The sequence below is a fragment of the Myxocyprinus asiaticus genome, chromosome 25 (genome assembly GCF_019703515.2).
Source record: "Myxocyprinus asiaticus isolate MX2 ecotype Aquarium Trade chromosome 25, UBuf_Myxa_2, whole genome shotgun sequence".
NCBI classification, from domain to species: domain Eukaryota; kingdom Metazoa; phylum Chordata; class Actinopteri; order Cypriniformes; family Catostomidae; genus Myxocyprinus; species Myxocyprinus asiaticus.
In genome coordinates, this window is record NC_059368.1 from 24,538,999 (window position 1) to 24,562,577 (window position 23,579).

General features: G+C 36.8%; 1 protein-coding gene across 1 annotated transcript in view; it reads right to left on the minus strand.

The window, feature by feature from the left end:
- LOC127416229 (sec1 family domain-containing protein 2-like) overlaps window positions 1-23,579 on the minus strand; it is a 179,374-nt gene that overhangs the window by 85,791 nt on the left and 70,004 nt on the right. The window contains exon 5 of the mRNA XM_051655464.1: window positions 10,260-10,557. Within this exon, the coding sequence (XP_051511424.1) occupies window positions 10,260-10,557 (298 nt within the window). The remainder of the gene's footprint in view (window positions 1-10,259; window positions 10,558-23,579) is intronic.

The window sequence follows — 23,579 nt, forward strand, 5'->3', positions numbered from 1 at the left end:
GCCCCAGGGGCTACTTAAAGGTATAGTTCACCCCAAAATAAAAACTCAATCATTTACTCACCCTCAGGTCATTCCAAAACCATATGACTGTCTTTATTCCATGAAATACAAGAGAGAATTTGAAGAATGTTGAAGCTGCTTTTTTTCCATACAAGGAGAGGTAAAAAGCTATCAGTCCCTAACATTATGCCTAACATCTCCCTTTGTGTTCGACGGAAGAAAAAACAACAACATGACAAGGGTTTGCAACAACATAATGTTGAGTAAATAATAATATAATTTTATTTTTAGATGAACTATCCTTTTAAGCAGGTTCCAGGGGTTACACTGAAAGATTTTGCTTTTGCTTTGTTAAACCAATGAAAACAAAAATCGACTTAATAATAAAATTAAGTGCTGTCAATACAAGTATCTCAAATAATCTATCACATTTCTCTCTTACAACATCAGATACAATTCCACCACTGTTAAAACTTGTGAAAGACAAACAAACTCAGGTGTCTCTTTAAAGGTAGAAGCTACATGGAAGTTACTTGAGGAGCTTTCCAATCCGCAAGGTCCCTATGCTGTATTCACTGCTCCCTACTCACTGAGCATGGAAAATCAGTACAAGTTCACTTCACTTGACAAAATTAGTTCATTTGGATTACCCTTATTTATAATTACCCTTATTTATAATTTATAATTATAAATTATAAATAATTATAATTATAAAATTATTATAAATTAATTAAATTATAAATTATACCCTGCAGCATCATCAAACACAGACAACTCTTGAGTCATGCAGATTACAGGGTTCAAGTAAGATGACACAATATACATACAATAAATAACCTTCCATGTATATATGTAAATTTATACACTCACCGGCCACTTTATTAGGTACACCTGTTCATCTACTTATTCATGCATTTATTCATGCAGATATGGGTCAGGAGCTTCAGTTAATGTTCACATCAACCATCAGAATGGGGAAAAAATGTGAACTCAGTGATTTCGACCGTGGCATGATTGTTGGTGCTAGACGGGCTGGTTTGAGTATTTCTGTAACTGCTGATCTCCTGGGATTTTCACGCACAACAGTCTCTAGGGTGTAAAAAGAATGGTGCGAAAAACAAAAAACATCCAGTGAGCGACAGTTCTGTGGGCGAAAACGGCTTGTTAATGACAGAGGTCAGAGGAGGATGGCCAGACTGGTCCAAGCTGACAGGAAGGTGACAGTAACCCAAATAACCACACATTACAACAGTTCTATGCAGAAAAGCATTTCTGAAAATACAACATGTCGAACATTGAGGCGGATGGGCTAGAGCAGCAGAAGACCCCTCCGGGTACCACTACTGTCAGCTTAGAACAGGAAACTGAGGCTGTAGAGGGCACAGGCTCACCAAAACTGGACAGTAGATGATTGGAAAAACATCGCCTGGTCTGACAAATCTGTATTTCTGCTGAGGTACACAAATGGTAGGCGCACTGCAGCCTCAGTTTTCTGTTCTTGGCTGACAAGACCAACAACATGGCGGCAGGCAGGTGTGCCCGGTATGGAGGCAGGTGTGGTGTTAGCTTTGCGCTTTTATGTTAAATATTTATATGCACATTTTTAAATGCCAAACCAGTGAATTCTCTAAATAATCATCTTAAGATGAATATTGAAGCATGGGATATTTATTTAAACAGTTTGATTGTTCAAACAAATGAAGGCAAACATTTTGGATATGGGAAAAACGTTGTCATCACCATTTTTATTCAACCTGCATTGTTTAGTCATATCAAACGGTCACATTATGGGACAAAGCATCAAACTAACAGTAGTACTTTGACTGTTTTTTGTACTTACTATTATCTAGTGATATCCACCCTTGTCCTGGTCCTTCTGATGAAATTAAGGCCAAATATATTAAAAACAAGGAGGAAGTCTTGTCTGTACAAATCCATATTTTAAATAGAGATCTTATGGACTGTGTCGATAAAGGCAATATTAATTACTCTACAACTATTGGTCAGAGCCCATTGAGTCTGGAGAATTGTGATCTAGTGTGGGACATCGAACGCAATTTTAACAACAAGGACGATGATGATGGCGGGATGAAAATCTCTTCTGTGCAGGTATGCATATGCAATGTAAATGTTACAGAGTGCATGTTTATGCATCTTTTTAATCCTCCTGCTGTCTCTGAACTTCACGATGGGCAGAGATTCTTGGGTCACGATGAATCGGGGGAACAGTGGTGTGGATGTGGATGGTTGTTCCGGAGAAGAGCACAACAGAGTTCAGAAGACAACAGTTAGTGTGAAGTTTTTGGTAGCTGACGTGGACATGGAGAGGAGAACTTGCAGTAACAACGGTCGAGATCGACAACAATGAGGAATGTTGAAAAAACAAACTTATGAACTTGATCAAATATGCAGAGTAAAATGGCAAGAATAAATTCTAAGATGGTATGATCTTAATTTATTACAAACACTTAATCTCGCAAAAATCATATGGGACCCGCGATCAAAACCTAAAGGCCTATTAGGTGGGCATTTGTAACAGGGAAAAGCTTTTTTTAAATACCAAAGTAAGATTTACCTAAGTTTGATGAGGGGTTGAAACAAGTGGATTGGAATAGTTTAGATATGAGTGTAATAAACAATGCTAAAAATAAATTTAGTATAAAATCTGTTAATAGATGCAAAATAGTAAATCTTCCATGGATAACTAACCAGATATGGAATCTTATGAAGAGATTTTGCATTAAAAATTGCTTTAAAATCTAAACTTAATTCTGAAATGCGCCTCTTTAAAGACCTGCGAAATAAAGTGGTAAATTAACTTAGAAAGGCAAAGGCTAATTTTTTTAATAACTTTTATGGAACAGTCTAAGGGAAATAGTCAATTGCTATGGAAGCATATTAGTAAACTTACAAAAAAAGAATATAAGGTTTTAAATATGAACTTATGATAAATAACACAACACTGGATGAAAAACTAATTGCAACATCTTTTAACCACTTATTTAAAAATTCAGTTAGGGAACTTGCTGTCAATTCTGGTAAAAAAAGAAAGATTGATTACAATTCCAGATTACACCTGTCCTGTTTTAGATCTTGTTGAAGTCACTGAACAAGACGTTATGAAAATTCTTGCATCACTTAATAACTCCAAGGCTAAAGATATATATGGGATTGATTCTAATTTAATTAAGAGGAATGTTACATCCCTTTGTGCTCCAATTACACATTTAATAAATAATTTTTCCTGATAGTTTGAAAACAGACGTTATTTCTCCTATTTATAAAACTGCCGATACTTGTGAACTATCTAATTACAGACCCATTAGTATACTTCCAATATTATCTAAAATATTAGAGAAGGTGGTAGCAAATCAATTAATAACACATTTAAATACGGGCCAACATCCTCTCCACCCTATGCAGTTTGGTTTTCATGAAAAACATTCCACAGAATCAGCTAACTGTTATTTTTTGGAAGAAATTAAAACCATGCTTGACAAGGGTGGAGTGGTTGGCGCTGTATTTATCGATTTAAAGAAAGCATTTGATACAGTTAATCATGATCAATTGCTGTCTAAATTATCAACAAATAATATATCCCCAAACACAATACAATGGATATACTCTTATTTAGATAATAGACAACATCAATTGACTTTTGTCTTCTTTTTCAGATTGTTCAATAGGGGCTCCACAAGGTTCAGTTTTAGGCCCCTTACTGTTTAGTATATACAGAATATTAATGATTTACTGTCAGTTGCTCCAAGGGTTAAATGCAGATGTACACAGATGATACAGTCATCTATGTACATGCAAAGTCGAAACATCAAGCTACATCTTTACTTAAAGTAACAATGGAAAAAATTGTTGACTGGATGAATTATTCTTGTCTGACAATGAATGTCTCTAACACAGTTTGCATGTATTTATCTTTTAAGAAGAATTATATTACTCCACCTGAGATCATAGTGAAAGGTCAGCGAGTGCACTGTAAATTCTAATAGTAATCTTATATTGCAAACTAATAGTTTACTCAACTTGAGCTTAAGTTTGTACTATTCTTACTAGTTTTAATTAAGTTACCATTACTCTCTAAATCCTGAAGTTGTCATTAATAAAAACATTGAAGTGGTCCAAATTAAACAATACTTGAAATGTCACATTTTGGAATCATTACTCAAATATATACATTCTTTAAACTTTGTCATCGACTACTACTAACTCAAAATGATCAAGTACAAAATTGTGGCTGTGTGGAATACCTATAAGCCCTTGCACTTGAATAAATGATGTATGTTTGTTTAAAACAAGGGAACTTACTTATGCAGAAAAAGAATACTTTTTTTTGTTTAAAAATGTACAGTGTATATAGTTTTAATTCTTATGACTATTGTTATTGTTTTGTTGTAGCTGGTTTATAATAGAGATTTTTGTGAAATCACCATGAGGGTGATTAGTATTACCTCTGGTGAGCTTGGAGCCTGTTAAGTTTAAGCCATTCTTCTTTACTCAAATGTACTTTACAAAAGTTCAGATTTATATGCACTGAGAAGTACGGAGTAGAATTCTATGTGCCTTGTGGCTAACCTAGAGTCCAGTCATAAATTCCTTTACACTGTATAATACATGTTATAACCCAATTTAAATAATTTAATCAACACAATGATATTTTAATCACAGATGAGTTAAGTTTACTTGTAACTAGTTAACGGTACTTTAAAAATTAAGTTCAGTTTACTTGAGACAAATAAGTATGTTTACTTAGAAAAAGCATGCAAAACCGAGGTCTTACTAATTAGATTTTACAGTGTGGAAGTGGTACAACATTTTAAATATTAAGATGTGATTCTTGATAATGACTTAACTTTTAAAAACATTAAGAAAATCATAGGGATTGTAAAATATAATCTTAATCAGATAAATTTATCAGGAATCAAATAAGCACTGATGCAGCAAAATTATACATGCATTCAATGATATAGTCGCATTTGTCTTATTGTGTCACAACCTGGTCTCAGGCTAGCTGTACCATTAAGAAACCTCTGTACAGATTGTATAAACAGACACTTAAAGTACTAGACAAGAACATGAATTCTTACCACCATTGCAACATTATTAGAAAACATAACTCTGACTTTTAATCATTTTTGGTTTATGGCTAATGTAATGTTGCTATATAAGATTTTACATGATCTTGCCCCACCACCTCTCAAACACTTTGTAACGCATCACACTACTGCTACAATGTTGACTAGGTCCTCTTCTAGAGGTGATTGTTATAAATATAGATCAACAAAATTTGGTAGATCAGTTTTTTCAGTTAGAGCAGTAGAATATTGGAATTCCCTGCCGAGAAACATTAGAGAGTGTAGTACTTTAAAAATACTTAGGTGTTAAAAATTGGTTGAAAGAAAACAGTCATGTGATCATTAGATTGAGCTGGTATGATTTGTGTATATTGATGTGATTGTGGATTGCATTATGTTGTATATGTTGTCTGTACATGTGGCATTTGTAGAACTTTGTGTAGGGTAATTCTTCTTCTTGTTATTATTATTAATGATCAATTGTGATTACACATGGCTTTCCAGGGCAGTACTGCAACTGCCGCCGAGGGACTGCAGTTGAAATTTAGCTTCCAGCTAATACTGTTACATTTATTGTGAATTGTCCCTAAACAAATAAACAAACAAATAAGTGGAACCTGACGTGGTCTTCTGCTGTTGTAGCCCATCCGCCTTAAGGTTCGATGTGTTGTGCATTCTGAGCTGCTATTCTGCTCACTACAATTGTACAGAGGGTTTATCTAACTTACAGTAGCCTTTCTGCCAGCTCAAACCATTCTGGCCATTCTCCATTGACCTCTCTCATCAACAAGGCATTTCGTCCACAGAACTGCCATTTGCCGGATGTTTTCTGTCTTTAGCACCATTCTCTATACACTCCAGAAACTGTTGTGCGTGAAAATCCCAGGAGATCAGTAGTTACAGAAATACTCAAACCAGCCCGTCTGGCACCAACAATCATGCCACATGCAATCATGTTTAATATATTAACTTATATTTATATAGTTTAATTTATATATATATATTCAGGAGCACAATACGACGATACTTGAACAAAAATGAGCTGCATGTTCGAGTTGCCAGAAAGAAGCCAATGCCACAAAAAAGCCTTGTTACAATATGCCCGACAACACCTTGACACGCCTCACAGCTTCTGGCACACTGTAATTTGGAGTGACGAGACCAAAATAGAGCTTTATGGTAACAACCATAAGCGCTATGTTTGGAGAGGGGTCAACAAGTATTGTGCTCCTTGAAACAACCACACCGTCTTTTTCCAGAGCAGCCTGTATTTCTCCTGAGGTTACCTGTGGGTTTTTCTTTGTATCCCGAACAATTCTTCTGGCAGTTGTGGCTGAAATCTTTCTTGGTCTACCTGACCTTGGCTTCACAGTACTGACAGTACAGACTGGCATTTTCAAGGCTTTGGATATCTTTTTATATCCATTTCTATCTTTATAAAGTTCCATTACCTTGTTACGCAGGTCTTTTGACAGTTCTTTTCTGCTCCCCATGGCTCAGTATCTAGCCTGCTCAGTGCATCCACGTGAGAGCTAACAAACTCATTGGCTATTTATACACAGACACTAATTGCAATTTTAAAAGCCACAGGTGTGGGAAATGAACCTTTAATTGCCATTTAAACCTGTGTGTGTCACCCTGTGTGTCTGTAACAAGGCCAAACATTCAAGGGTATGTAAACTTTTGATCAGGGCCATTTGGGTGATTTCTGTTATCATTATGATTTAAAAAGAAGCCAAACAACTATGTGATAATAAATGGCTTCTTGACAGTTTTTTTTTTTTTTTTGATGATCAGTCATATTTTCAAAAATCAATGCCAGAATTTCACAATTTCTGCCAGGGTATGCAAACTTTTGAGCACAACTGTATATATATATATATATATATATATATATATATACAGCTTTGCTCAAAAGTTTGCACAACTGCCAGAAGAATTGTTCGGGATACAAAGAAAAACCCACAGGTAACCTCAGGAGAAATACAGGCTGCTCTGAAAAAAGGCGGTGTGGTTGTTTCAAGGAGCACAATATGACGATACTTGAACAAAAATGAGCTGCATGGTCGAGTTGCCAGAAAGAAGCCTTTATTGCGCCAATGCCACAAAAAAGCCCGGTTACAATATGCCCGACAACACCTTGACACGCCGCACAGCCTCTGGCACACTGTAATTTGGAGTGACGAGACCAAAATAGAGCTTTATGGTCACAACCATAAGCGCTATGTTTGGAGAGGGGTCAACAAGGCCTATAGTGAAAAGAATACCATCCACACTGTGAAGCATGGTGGTGGCTCACTGATGTTTTGTGGGGGTGTGAGCTCTAAAGGCACGGGAATTTTGTGAAAATTGATGGCAAGATGAATGCAGCATGTTATCAGAAAATACTGGCAGACAATTTGCATTCTTCTGCACGAAAGCTGCGCATGGGACGCTCTTGGACTTTCCAGCACGACAATGACCCTAAGCACAAGGCCAAGTTGACCCTCCAGTGGTTACAGCAGAAAAAGGTGAAGGTTCTGGAGTGGCCATCACAGTCTCCTGACCTTAATATCATCGAGCCACTCTGGGGAGATCTCAAATGTGCGGTTCATGCAAGACAACCAAAGACTTTGCATGACCTGGAGGCATTTTGCCAAGACGAATGGGCAGCTATACCACTTGCAAGAATTTGGGGCCTCATAGAAAACTATTACAAAAGACTGCACGCTGTCATTGATGCAAAATGGGGCAATACACAGTATTAAGAACTAAGGGTATGCAGACTTTTGAACAGGGGTCATTTCATCTTTTTCTTTGTTGCCATGTTTTGTTTTATGATTGTGCCATTCTGTTATAACCTACAGTTGAATATGAATCCCATAAGAAATTTAAAAAAAATGTGTTTTGCCTGCTCACTCATGTTTTCTTTAAAAATGGTAGATATATTACCAATTCTCCAAGGGTATGCAAACGTTTGAGCACAACTGTATACAGTACATAAAAATGTTATGTGGTTAAGTTTTAATATGTGTGTCTTCTTAACTGTTATAAAACCAATTGTCATGATAATCGTTAGACTTGCACACATCCACATAGAAAGCACACCTGAGGTGAATTAGGCTTCATTAAAACACAACTGTCTCAAACTCCTTTTGTTTCTTTTATTTTTGTGTTAATTTAAGCCACACCAATTACACTGATGGTTCGCAATGAACTTCCTGTGAAGTGATGTATCGATATACACTTATTCCCAATGCCATTTGGAGTGCCCTTCCAACTGACCATAAATGCTCCCTTCAGATTAGAATCTCACTTAAGATGGCTGAATACTGTGTGAAGTCCACTTCAGAGGACCCTAACAGTCGATTAGAAAGCACTTTTGGTGTTTTCTTCTATTCAAAACATCAATGTTTCTTTTGTTTAGTTTAAAAGTTAACCATCGCAATAATGGTTATGTATCTTTATCATAACGTTAAATGATATAGAGCATAGTACCAGTCAAAAGGAACACAATTTTGGACACATTTTGTGTGTCCTTGAGCCTTACTGATGGGGTTTTAGGGGTAGGACATTGGGCAAAAAAAGTTGAGAAACACTGGTTTAACAGAAGGTGCTGAGTTTCTCTTGTTTTTATGCTCTGTGCTGGGGCCATCTCTACTGAACCCTTAAAGTCTTTGAAATTTTGCCATTTTTAGCTGGTGCTTGTATTCATTGTGACAAAGTACACTTACTGGAACAATCCCATTAGAGCTAACTGAGATTAGGTGTCTTTCAAAAGGGCAATCTCTAATCTTTTGGTTACCAGCCCAGTTCAACTAGAACCACAAAAACACTTACGCTATACAACCCCATTTATAGGATATTAGTTGAATTATCTGTCTGTGTGTTCATCTTTCGCTTATGTATGTTGTTGTGAAGTGGGGAAGTCAGTACAGCTGTGCAGTGGTTGGGGCAGTGGTTGTTTTAATGTTGGTTAAATGTTACAGCACTAATCTCTGGTGTGCTGCACTGAGGGCCTGGGTATGGCAGCTTCATGAAATGTTGCTCAATGTTGTGGAATCTCTGTGATGATAATGTGCCAGCACTTTACAAGCAACATTAAGTAGTTCTGTAGATGTGTCATAAAACTGATTTGATAAGCCATTTTTGAAGTTAAGTCATAAAATAGCAGACACACACACACACACACACACACACACACAACTGTACCCATACATTAAATCAATTCTATATTTTAATTTCAATTCTATATTCTCTAATATATTAACTTAATTTATTCTATATTAATTGTGCACTCAGTAATTTTTTCCTCATAAAACCTTTGTACTTCTTAAGAAATTAATTGCAATTTTGAAACATATGCATATAATCGTGATGACTCACATGCAATGAGGACTGAAGACATATCAATAACTTTATAAAAGCTGCTTTATTCTACATGGAGAGGGTCCCCTCATGGGGGCTGCTCTGTTACGATCACAAAACCAACAGTATACTACTCACTTAATCTCAGTAACTGCTCTGTTATTCAACACTTTCCCTTAAGGCTTAAATTAATCATGGCTGACTGTGAATAGTGCCTTTCAACAATGGCATCTTTAACTGAAAATGATTGTGTTTGAAAGCTGTCAGTGTAAGTCCAAGATGACATCTGGAGTGCATCTTTATGTTGCTACAAACTAATAAACAAAGTGTGTAATTTATGTGCCAATTGTGGCAATAAAAAAACAAAATTGCAAAAATAATGACTGTTTGCAATCAGGTCCCAAACACTGCAAACACAAACAAGTAGTCCGGTCACAAAGCAAACCACTGGTTGAGTCAATGTTGCTATGCCAGGCTTAAACAAACAGAGCAAAGTTGAAAGCAACACAGAGCCATAGCGATGATACTTTGCTGGAAAATCAACCCACGAATGGCATAATTATAGTTGTCTCTGCACATTAAGATGGGATAGAATAGAGTCTTTTAACATAGAACAAAATTACAAAAATATCCCCTTAAAATAATGCTGTTCCTGCCAATGTATAAAAGCAATAAGTCACTCAAAGCCTTGCATTGCAATGATACTACATAGGTGGGTTGTTAAGCATGATGCAAATTAGTTCACTGTTTCACACAGTTTCTTGTGGCTTGTTGCTTTAGCATAGTGGTATTGAGACAATGCTGAACCAGTGTTCCACCACTAACCTGTGATCTCCTGCAGCAGAGGGCTTAAACTGGTTTGCTGGGTCAGGCGAAGTGTTAGTGCTCCAATCAGCTCCTTCTCCACCCGTTCCACATGCTTGTCCTCTTCAGGGCCACCTGGGCATGCTTCTTGGGCCAAAGAGTACACATAAACCAGCAGCACCAGCAGATCATCCACGCTCAGCTCACCAAAACCCAGTCCAGAGCCAGAACTAGAGTCAGAACCTGTACCAGATTCACTGGACTTTACGAGGGGGAGAAGTTGCTTCAGAACCACTGCCAGGTCGGAGTCCCCCAAGGCCTAAAGAACAGAGACAAGACATTCATCAGCACTATTGAGATTATTAAAAATGTAATATCACTTATATCACACCACAGCTGACATTTATCCAGTAGGAATTAAAAAGTTCTGCTTCAGTCATTTCCATGACATGATCGTTCATTGTCACGTCTTCACTGCACTCACTCCCATACTTGTTATTTTCCTCTTTTACATATGTTCAATTCTTTAGCAAATCAGGCCTGAAGGGAGAAGTAATTCATTCTGACCATAAACGAATAGCTATGTCAGATTAATGAGCACATTTATGGATGGGTTCTGCTACAATATCCAATATAATCTTAAATTGTGAGGTGAAGTATTTACTTATATTATGTGAAAATATTTTCTTCTATCACAGTTTATTAGAGTCAAGTATTTATTCCCAACCAAGGTGTAGTGAACTGCAGATGACCCTGAAAAGTTTCCACAAATAATGGTTTTGTTGTGCTCTGCCCATCTGTCTATTGGGGAAGATATCAGAATAGATTCAACTCTTAACAGGAAAAAAAAACAAAAAAAATGCTCAGTTTACATGAGGACAGACTCTGGAGATAAAGAGCAACATGTTTTTGTGTGTACTTGTGAGTGTGAGGATGAATTTCTGCTTGTGTTAGCATGTGTTCGCCTGTATGTGTGTATTCAAACCCAGCAAAATCAAATAACCTTGAGGATGGATTTCATTTGCAATGAAAAATGTCCCTATTGAGCTTAGCAGAGTTGTTCTGCCCAACACAAACACGGTCTCTCCCCTCCCTGAGCTGAACTGGCCTAGCCTCAGAATCCCATATCTGAAAACTACAAAAATCCTTCCTCTGAGCCAGAGAGTACAAGAGACATCAAACAATACATTCCAAAACACTTAACCACGAGTTTCAGCCACACCAGCCCCCCGCGTGTGCCATCTTTCCTTCCCAGCATGAGCAGCCCACCTGAATCAGTTTTTGAGCAAACCATTATAGAAGTGAATTTATGAAGTGTGTTATTCTTTCGGATAAAAAGTAATTTCAGACCGTTACCTGCTTTAATTGATGAGATAATACTTTAAACATTACATTACCCACTAAGAATTTACGCAGATGTGAGTGAAAACACTGGAAACTGAAACAGGCGAATCGTGGAACACTTCCACATTCAGGATTTGTATTTTTTATGATTATAATCAATGCATATAATCAATAGTTTTATATTATTGTACTCACATATTTTTATTACATTATTGCCAATGATTCCTGAGATTGTTGTTCATTCCCTTATAAAAAACATTAAGTACACAGTCTCTTTGTATCTTTGTATTTTTCTTTCCCCCTCAAATCAGAGTTTGCAATGTTGTGATTCATTTCAGAGCTGGTTGATTTGGTTCATGGCTTAGAAGTCTTTACTGATTGTTTTTTTTTTTTGTAATGCTTGTTGAGAAAATGAATGGTTAAAATGCTTGTGGAACCAAGGCCACTGAAGAAAAACAAAAGAAAAAAAAAGTGGATAATCAACTGAATTTCTCAAAGTAAATGACATTTCTTGATTTAAATTTCCAATCATCAAATCATTTACTCACTGTTAGACGTTAAAGTAACTGTTAAAGGAAAGCCTTTATTGCAACAAGCTCTATGTTGGCACCATGACGAATGAGTGTGTATGACGAATGTATGATCGGTCGGCACAGTGACAGCATGGCATACATTCATGCAAACAGCACATCCGGTCTTGTTCTGAAAATTTCTGCATCATAGCCCTGATCCATGTCCGAAGATGACTGCAATTAAAGGGAAACAAGAGAGAACTCCCTCAAAGGCACTTTACTCACATCAGTGTCAACCACTGAACATATTTTTATCCGTTTACATTGTGAAATCAAAACCACATAGAATCCTTGACACAAATATTTATGAAATAGAGCTTAGGCATTCTCTTTTCTGCTTCATTTAGTGGTGGAAGAGCTACAGACCCAGAATGAAAGTTTTCCAGTACATATAACGTGATACACTGTCTTAAAAACTTGGCATGGAGATGCTGAAGAAACAGTGAGATGTAATGGGCAAAACATGTCTGTCTTGTGCATGTTTATATAGAAATGTGTTTTTTTTAAACAAAGATTGCATTTAAAAGATGATCGGGAGTCCTACATGCTAATTATTTATGTGAACATTTGTAATTTAAGTGAATTGTGAGTGTGCAAACATGTTTGTACTTGTCTGAGTGTAAAGTATGTGTGTAACGTGTTTTTAAAACTCTTTCTCTGTGTTCAGGGATCTAATGGTGTGTGTTTGTATTCTTAAGAGCACCTGACATCTATGTGTGGGTCATGTTCAGCCAATTGGGTTGTTCATAAAATAACCTGCTGAGACACACATATGTGAACCCACATACACACAGAAGAAATAGGCAGAAATATCAAATTTACTGCTGTTGACATAGTGATTTGGCCCATTATTTCCCCCAACAGTGTCCAGGGGTTTTTCCTTATGCTTGGGGAAAAAAAAGAGTGAGGAATTGAGAAATGTTGGAAAGACAAAGCCTGTCACAACTTATCTCTCAGTCATTTGAGAGCTCCTCTCTCTCTCTCTCACTCTCGCTCTCTCTCTGTCAATTCCTAATATTAGAAGTCTTCAGATTAATAAATTCATTAAGAATGTAGAAATATTTGAAAACCAAATGAGATCTTGGCTGAATGAAGCACTTGGCTAAAAAAAACGAACAAAAAAATAAAACATTGGTTTGTTAACATGCGGCTTAAAAAACCTTGGATGCACATATTGCACTGCAGTTATGTATTAAAGTCTATAACTCTATAACTTGTATAGAGGATGTCCACACATATCCTAAAAGAAAGTTTTAAGTGTAATGATAAACACGCTGAAATCAAATTACACTATTCCCCCACACTGTATTTTCTTATTGACACTGACTTGCCTGGTATGATTTATTTCAATGGCTCTACAATGAAGTACTGTACAGCAGGACTTTCAGCACTTAAAGGGATAATTAACACAAAAATGAAAATTCTCTCTTCATTTACTCACCCTCATGCCATCCCAGATGTGTATGACTTCTGCTGAACTCTAATGAAGATTTTTAGAAGAATATTTCAGCTCTGTAGGTCCATACAATGCAAGTGAAACCACAATCTCCAAAAACCACATAAACATAAAAGTAATCCATAAGACTCCAGTGTTTAAATCCATATCTTCTGAAGCAATACAATATGTGTGGGTGAGGAAAAAGTCATTTTTTCACTTTAAAATCTTACCTTTCACTTTAAATACACCACCGGTCAAAAGTTTAGGGTCAGTTACTCATTCTTTATTGTTATTATTTTTCACATTTAAGGATAATAGCAAAGTCATCAAAACTATGGAAGAACAGAAATGGAACTGTGAGAATTATGTTGTGACTAAACAAAATCCAAAATAAATCAAAACTGTGTTATATTTTAGCATCTTCAAAGTAGTCACCCTTTGCCTAGAATTTGCAGACATGTACTCTTGACATTTTCTCAACCAGCTTCTTGAGGTATCACCCTGGGATGCTTTTTAAACAGTATTGAAGGAGTTCCCATCTATGTTGGGCACTTATTAGCTGCTTTTCTTTAATATTCGGTCCAAGTCATCAATTTCAAAAACCTTTTTTTTTTTTTTCAATAAATTTTAGTTTTGTAATGAAATAAATTAATGTGTTGGCACAATTATATGTGGGGGCCATGTCATCTGTTGCAGGGCTCCCTGTTCTTCTAATCTTTTCTATTCTATTTGCAAAAGGAATGTTTAGGAGTCTAAAATTTATATTTCCTATTGACACACGAAAGCTGAAGATATAAATAACCATCTTAGACAAACGTTTTTGTGAAACATCTTAAGTGCCTAAGACTTTTGCACAGTATTGTATATACAGTTGTGCTTAAAAGTTTGCATACCCTTGGAGAATTGGTAATATATGTACCATTTTTCAAGAAAACATGAGTGAGCAGGCAAAACACATTTATTTTATTTCTTATGGGATTCATATTCAACTGTAGGTTATAACAGAATGGCACAATCATAAAACAAAACATGGCAACAAAGAAAAAAATGAAATGACCCCTGTTCAAAAGTCTGCATACCCTTAGTTATTAAACCTGTGTATTGCCCCCCTTTAGCATCAATGACAGCGTGCAGTCTTTTGTAATAGTTGTCTATGAGGCCCCAGATTCTTGCAGGTGGTATAGCTGCCCATTCGTCTTGGCAGAATGCCTCCAGGTCATGCAAAGTCTTTGGTTGTCTTGCATGAACTGCACGTTTGAGATCTCCCCAGAGTGGCTCGATGATATTAAGGTCAGGAGACTGTGATGTCCACTCCAGAACCTTCACCTTTTTCTGCTTTAACCACTGGAGGGTCAACTTGGCCTTGTGCTTAGGGTCATTGTCGTGCTGGAAAGTCCAAGAGCGTCCCATGCGCAGCTTTCGTGCAGAAGAATGCAAATTGTCTGCCAGTATTTTCTGATAACATGCTGCATTCATCTTGCCATCAGTTTTCACAAGATTCCCCGTGCCTTTAGAGCTCACACACCCACAAAACATCAGTAAGCCACCACCATGCTTCACATTGAGGATGGTATTCTTTTCACTATAGGCCTTGTTGACCCCTCTCCAAACATAGCGCTTATGGTTGTGACCATAAAGCTCTATTTTGGTCTCGTCGCTCCAAATTACAGTGTGCCAGAGGCTGTGCGGCGTGTCAAGGTGTTGTCGGGCATATTGTAACCGGGCTTTTTTGTGGCATTGGCGCAGTAAAGGCTTCTTTCTGGCAACTTGACCATGCAGCTCATTTTTGTTCAAGTATCGTCATATTGTGCTCCTTGAAACAACCACACCGTCTTTTTCCAGAGCAGCCTGTATTTCTCCTGAGGTTACCTGTGGGTTTTTCTTTGTATCCCGAACAATTCTTCTGGCAGTTGTGGCTGAAATCTTTCTTGGTCTACCTGACCTTGGCTTGGTATCAAGAGATCCCCGAATTTTCCACTTCTTAATAAGTGATTGAACAGTACTGACTGGCATTTTCAAGGCTTTGGATATCTTTTTATATCCTTTTCCATCTTTATGAAGTTCCATTACCTTGTTACGCAGGTCTTTGACAGTTCTTTTCTGCTCCCCATGGCTCAGTATCTAGCCTGCTCAGTGCATCCACGTGAGAGCTAACAAACTCATTGACTATTTATACACAGACACTAATTGCAATTTTAAAAGCCACAGGTGTGGGAAATTAACCTTTAATTGCCATTTAAACCTGTGTGTGTCACCTTGTGTGTCTGTAACAAGGCCAAACATTCAAGGGTATGTAAACTTTTGATCAGGGCCATTTGGGTGATTTCTGTTATCATTATGATTTAAAAAGGAGCCAAACAACTATGTGATAATAAATGGCTTCATATGATCACTAATCTTAAATAAAAGATTAAAAATTTAAAATATTTTTTTTGCATGATCAGTCATATTTTCAAAATCAAGGCCAAAATTTCACAATTTCTGCCAGGGTATGCAAACTTTTGAGCACAATTGTGTGTGTGTGTGTATTTTTCTGCTTCTTCTGTTTACTTAATTAAAATGAACTAAAGCAACACAATTCTTGGACATTTTGTCAAAACTTGATTGCATTGCGTTCTATCCATTTAAATTTGTAAAACTGAAGTTCACTTAATCCATCTGAGTTGGGACAACATGCATACTTTTTGTGGTGTTAATATAGCATTAATAAAACTAGGCAGGGGATTTCCATTTCCCAGCATGCTTTGCATAGGACTGGATAGGGAGAACAAGTGTTGAAATTAAGTGTTACTTTATGCATTTTTGAGCAACATGAGAATAGGAAGAGATTTGTTAATGTTTAATGTTCTGTTATATTTGTATTTTAAAAGAGTGTCTGTTATGCTAGAGTATTGGGGCTTACCACTGTGGTGAAGAATGGCACATGTGCTTAGGTTTCAAGTGATACCTGATTCAAGTAGTGCTTAGCTCTATAAACAGTATTGACAATACAACATTTTCACTGTCCTTACACTTGCTCACCTGGCATATACAAATTATTAATGAAATAAATTAAGTTGGTCCAACATAAGAAAATGTATCAAATAAACCTTAGTAAATCAAGTTTGATGAACCTAATGGAGTTGAGTAAAACTACTATAGTAAATTAATTTGACCTAATCCGACTAAATTATGTTGGCTCAATGAAACTGTCTTAATCTGAATGAAAGACTAAATAAATTAGACTAATAAATTACTTGTAAAACTTTCTACAATTCAATTAAGTAAGGGTAATGACTGAATCCCAATACACAATCCCAATTCACTATACAGTACATAAATAATCGCAATATTACTGTATTGCGACCCAGAAATAAAGATAATATTGTATCACCTGGTTCCTGTTGATTCCCACCCCTACACTTCACAACACTTAAATCACAAAGGGCCGGTTGCATAAAGCTGCTTTTAGACTAGTCTTACAAGTTAGTTGTCTAAAATTTTGTTCTTAACTTTTTCAGTCAGTTGCATAAAAAATTTGATCTGTCTAATTTAAGACAAAAAAAGACAGCAGATCCCTAGGCTAACTTTTGTTTACATTCTATTTTGCCATGGAAAATAACTGTGAGCTGAGCTGGTGGGGGCTTCAGTTGAGGGCTGAAAGGGGCTTGAGTTGAGACTTTGTAGAAGACTTTGACTTCTATGATGGTGACAAACTTTTTTTTTAAATTGTTTTAATTATTATTATTTGGGTTAAATTCACTAAATTTGTTTATTACAATCAATTTTGAGGCACTGCATTCTTCTAATAAGCAAATATTTTCAGCCAAGGAAAACTGTGTTGAACACCCACTATCGGCCATTTTTAGTGTCTTACTTTTACCACAATGCAATGTCAATTAGACTGTCTTACTAAAGACAGCTGTGAACTTGTCTTATGCATCAGGCTTTCTCTGGCGTCTTTAGTTAGTCAGACTAATTGTTATACGCAGTTAATGGCTATGTTTATGAAAACGACCTTGAAGATCAGTATAAAATTTGGTGTTAGTTGTACCAGGACAGGAAATTAAGTGTCTGGTTTGGATTGTTGAAATTGTCCATGAATAAAAATGCAGATTTAAATCACTATTAGATAACCACCCAAAAACAGCAGTATGAGATCTGCAGGACACATGCAGGTAAGTTAAATGGTTGGACAGAAACCAGTTAAAGTATTTCTCAGTAAAGACAGCATGCAGAATGCAATTCATCAACAAAATCAAATAAACCAAAACAAGAAGTGGTGTGGTATTTCTGTAAAACGCCTAGTGTAGTAGGAGAAACTATCAGTGTAATGGCAGTCTTTGGCTTAGTTTCTATAGAAAAAGGCAAGCATGGTGCTAACTCTATCATAGGAAACAATTATCAACAGCAGACACCGCCGTTACATATTAGTGCCACTATTAACCACAATTATCTAATGGAGCACTATTGGCATTATGCTATTATAACCATTATCTGTAATTATTGATAAATGCTATTATACATGACTCTTTTCACTAAACTAGGTATAAATGCCTTGGTAAACAATGTAAACAAGATTAAATTTAAAGCTGAAGTGTGCAATCTTTTCGATATTACAATACTTACTCCTAACATGCAGAGGCAACAGAGACAACAAGTAAGCCATTTGTAGGACGACTTTCCAGAAAGTGTAAACACTAGACTAGGGCATTGATCTGTTTGTTTGAGTCCAGACCAGCCTGACTTAGCAAAATCTGTTCAACCAACTGACCTTCATACAGTCTGCGTGTTGTCACATCTGGCTCCGAATAGTAGCATAATTGAAACCTCCTCCTTTAGTACTGTCAATGGGTGATAGCTAGTTTTTTATAAATGAATTAAACTAACTTAGATGCACTTGCCAAAAAAAAATGTTCTTTGGCTTAACGCAGCTCTTCACTATGTGTGTCAACTTTTATTTTAATGTACAAAAGTAGCTGAGCGAGGCGATTATCAGGACAAAGTGTTTGCGGTTCACCCAGGTTCTCCCAGAGGATTAATGTACTCAACTGACGTCCGAACAGACCACATTGAAAACCAATCTTGCATTTAAGATTGTTAAACATAAACATGTTTTCACTATTGCAGAATGTTAATGTCCCATTTGAATTTTAAAAATAATACAGTTGTAGACACTGTGACATTTTCATCTAATTACATATTTATTTACATTGCATTCACATCTCATGAATGGATTTGGTCGCCAGGGAACGCTTCCCCAATTATCACACTCAAACCATGAGGATATACATTAGCTCGGAAGTAACTTAATCCAGTTATTTTCTGTAATCAGACTATGGGATGGAAATATTCCCTAATATTTGACATACCTGAAGATTATATTAAAAAGTAAACGAAAGCAATGCAATCATTATCATTGCTCATAATTTGTATAATCTTTACTTATATTATAAGTTTTTTGTGAATACTTATTCTAATGATCTTTAATGTGTATAAGAATTTTTTTTTTTTTACAATATTCTTGCATTTATCTAATGAATTAAGATACACTCTGTGCTATGGGCACTGCCACTGACTGCGACGGAAGTTGTCAAATGCTACAAACGGAAGATTCCGCTTTGCGAAAGTGGAAGTGTGATAAAGGTCTTTGGCGGGAGTTTGGGCAGGGAGTTTCTGTTTGTTCCATTAATGGAACATGGGGAAGTGATCAGAGAACCAATTTGAAACATTATTTTTGCAATTTCGTTTGGTGAAACTAGTGGTACAGAAATTACACACTCTATTCAATATACTGCTGTACTATCACTTACTGTATCTGAATGCTATACACCGATAAGCCACAACATTAAAACCACCTGCCTAATATTTTGTAGCTCCCCCTTGTGCCACCAAAACAGCGCCAACCTGCATCTCAGAATAGCATTCAGAGATACTATTCTTCTCACCACAATTGTACAGAGTGGTTATTTGAGTTACAGTAGACTTTGCCAGTTCGAAACAGTCTGGCCATTCTCTGTTGACCTCTCTCATCAAAAAGGCATTTTCATCCACAGAACTGCCGCTCACTGGATGTTTTATGTTTTTGGCACCATTCTGAGTAAATTCTAGAGACTGTTGTGTGTGAAAATCCCAGGAGATCAGCAGTTACAGAAATACTCAAACCAGCCCGTCTGGCATCAACATTCATTCATGCGATTATCTAATCAGCCAATTGTGTGGCAGCAGTGCAGTGCATAAAATCATGCAGATATGGGTCAGGAGCTTCAGTTAATGTTCACATCAACCACCAGAATGGGGAAAAAAGTGTGATCTCAGTGATCTGGACCGTGGCATGATTGTTGGTGCTAGATGGGCTGGTTTGAGTATTTCTGCTGATCTCCTGGGATTTTCACACACAACAGTCTCTAGAATTTACTCAGAATGGTGCCAGAAACAAAAAACATCCAGTGAGCCGCAGTTCTGTGGATGGAAATGCTTTGTTGTTGAGAGAGGTCAACAGAGAATGGCCAGACTGGTTCGAACTGACAAAGTCTACGGTAACTCAGATAACCGCTCTGTATAATTGTGGTGAGAAAAATAGCATCTCATCTTTGTCATGCTATTCTGAGATGCGGGTTGGCGCTGTTTTGGCGGCACGAGGGGGAACTACACAATATTAGGCATGTGGTTTTAATGTTGTGGCTGCTCGGTGTATACAGTAAGGGTGTTCTGTCTCATTTTTGGGCAAAGATTCATAGATTTCTGAATGGGAAGTGGAACATTTTAGAATAGAAGCTAGCCTGCTCAGCACATCAGGCCCAATAAATGTGTTCAATGTAAACTCTCTAAACTGAAAATAAATAAATCAATAAAATGAAAAAATAAAGGTCTCATCAGCTAGTGACTGAAACTGACTGTGCAGTTTAGCCCTACCCTTTGTTTCTCGTTCATTCACGTGAGGCTGTCGGACCACGCCTGTAATGTCTTGCTGTCTCAGACAGGAAATAAACTCCAGATGGGCCTCTAGAGGGTGCTGACCCTGCTGTGTGAGTGTGTGAGAGAGAGTGTACCTAGTTTGGCACTAACCAAAACCAGGTGAGTTTGTCCATACAATGGAGCCCTTCTATGGCCCTCAGGGCAGCAGGGACTCTGGGGTAAAATAATGGGAGATGGGGCCTGTTATGGGGGGGGGCACTGTTGTTATAGGCATAGAGCTAAAGGAATGATGTTGATGTGTGTAGGTTTGATGCTTGAAGCCTTTTATGTGGTAGAGCTGTAAAAACAAAATATCCTAAGAATACCTTCACTGAGAAGATACAACTGGCCAAAAATAAGGTCCACATATAAAAGCATGATGTCAGTAAGTCAGGGGAGATTCTAAAAGCCACACTGGACACCACTGAAAGAGGTCAGGAGCTGAGCTCATTCAAGATCTTTGGTTTTTCTCTTTCTCCCCTTAAAGGAACAGTTCACCCAAAAATGAAAGTTTTCTGTCAAACACATGAGAATTTTGAAAAATCTTAATGCAATATTTTTCATACAATGACAGCTCATAGCTAAAAAACAAAAAACACAAACACAGAAAAGCAGTCCATATGACTCGAAATCCCAAATATGACTGATCCAGTTGCAGTGGTTCTGGAGTTAACAGCTCACAAGAGGGGAAGAGAATATTGTCCAATGTAATTTGGTCTATTCCTCACACCAAGCTATCATTTGACTTCAGAATCCTTTATTTTTGTTTCACAAAAAAAGTCAAGCAGATTTGCAATTATATGACACTAACGCACACAAAAATACTACTAAGATTAAATATTGCAATGCACTAATTTGCAAAAAGACAGACACCTTAGGAACACCAAATAAAATAGAAAAAGTTAATCAGTCATCCCTTCAGTCTGCAGAGACCATTTAGACTCAAATGAAAGGAGGAGTGTAAACAATCAGAAGGCAGTAAAAACTCACACACCCACCCACACATCTGGAAAAAAAAAATTACACTATGATATCATCCATCAGGACAAAAATGTCCTAACTGAGAATGTCACAGGTCACTACTTAGTGAGTCATTAGCATTAAAATACCGTTTGTCTCAAAAAGACAAAACACACTCGTTTAAGCATTACAAATCCTAAAAACAATGGCATGCAAGGAAGAAAAATAAAGATGGTGTGTTGTCAAGAGTGGCCACTCAACCTCAACATTCCTGAAGCTTGATGGTATGTGGAACACTGTTTGATCCTGTCACACAACCATCCCTGCCTCAAGTTGATGTCAGGGCTATTGAGAGAAACAGTGCATCAAATGGATTGGATTCATTTTGAAAAAAAAAAAAAAAAGAGTCATTGAACAACTTGCAAAACAGAAATATCTTAATTTGAGTTACTAAGCATTTAATACTTGTGTAAGTTCTGTGCCAATAATGTCACTAAAGAAAATGGTGAAAATTATTGTTTTTAAACAGGTTTCCTGAACACTCTACCTGTCAGCCATTAGCCAGCTATACAGATAGTCCCGCCCCATATTAATGCCCATGGCTGAGCCAACATTGATGTGTTGGGCTGGTTGGAATACTTAACAAAGCAATGTTTTCATAACACAACAGAGCAGTGTTTACACTTTTTGGTGAAATCAAACAACAAATGGCTTACTTATAGTTGTCAGCATAGTAGGCTGGGATATTACCATAAAAAATTATGTATGAAAAATAACTCAATGTGCACATTCTCAGAGTAAGGGGCCGATGTATACATGTGCTAGATTAATGTCATAGTGGTGATGAGTCTCGCTGTTCAGTGTCATTAAAAAGACATTGTATCAAGTTAAAAAAAGTTAAACTTTTAAAGACACATCTCAAGGCCTTCTGCATTCTATTTCATTCACCTGTGTTGCTTTTTGAATGCATCCTGTATGACCAGCCCACACTCAAAAAATGGGTTTTGTGAAACTGTTTCTTTTACCCAAATATGTTTTGTTAAAATAACACACATATATTTCGTTTTCCGCCAAAACACTATTGTATTGTGCTTCATTAAATTAAATTGTTTAACTCTCCACTATACTTGATTATCAGTCTTTAAACTAACGTAATGGGTTTAATTTTGCCATTCAAAAAAACGGATGTGGCGATTTCCATCGCTTTTGATGAAGACAGTGCGAAGGAGGTGGCGCCAGAGCGAGAAGCACCAGGTAAAAAAATGGTATGTTTTTTCGTGTTCAGTTCAGTTCGGTCCTTTTTGAACTCTAAATGTGAATAATTAAATTTATTGTTAAATATCTCATTGATCATCATACTGACATACAATTTACAATATCTGTTAGAATTCCAACTTGCCTGTATTTCCATTACAGAGGAAATGATCAGGCAAAGTAATAAGTGATAGATGAATGGCTAGATGGGCAAAGAGTAAAATGTCATATTTTTAAAATATGTGCCTGTGATTTAAAAAAAAAAGAAAAAAAAAGGGAAAGGCTATAATTCTTTAATATTATTTGGTATTTGCATCTTTAAACTGATGACATTGATAAGAAGAGAGAATGCATACTCGAATCTCTCTGTGTCTACCTTATTAGGGAGTATATGGTGAGTGCATGTGTCTTTTACATGTTGCTGTATTTTCAAGGATGTTAAATGCTGTGGTAAAGTTAATACATAGGAATTTAGGAGTACTTTATACTTTTATTTATCCTCTGTAGGATACAGATGTAGCCAGCACTTAGGAGGCAATCCAGAAGACTGTCTTGGGAATCTATGTGATAAACGTTGAAGGTGCAGACAACGAAGACAGCCCAGCGGATGTTGGAGTGGTATTGGTGGTAAGTTCTTCAGGACCTCAACAATGTACCATATGCCACAGCCATGTTGCTGAGACTGATACATGCACTGAACTTGAGCTACCCTCCTGAACTCAGGTACACATTTGAAGTACTGTAAAAGTTATTTCTGGAGCAAGATGGCAACAAGCTATCTAATATAGCGCAAACACTGAAGACCAAGCTCTTCTCTGATGTGCTATTGTAAGGACT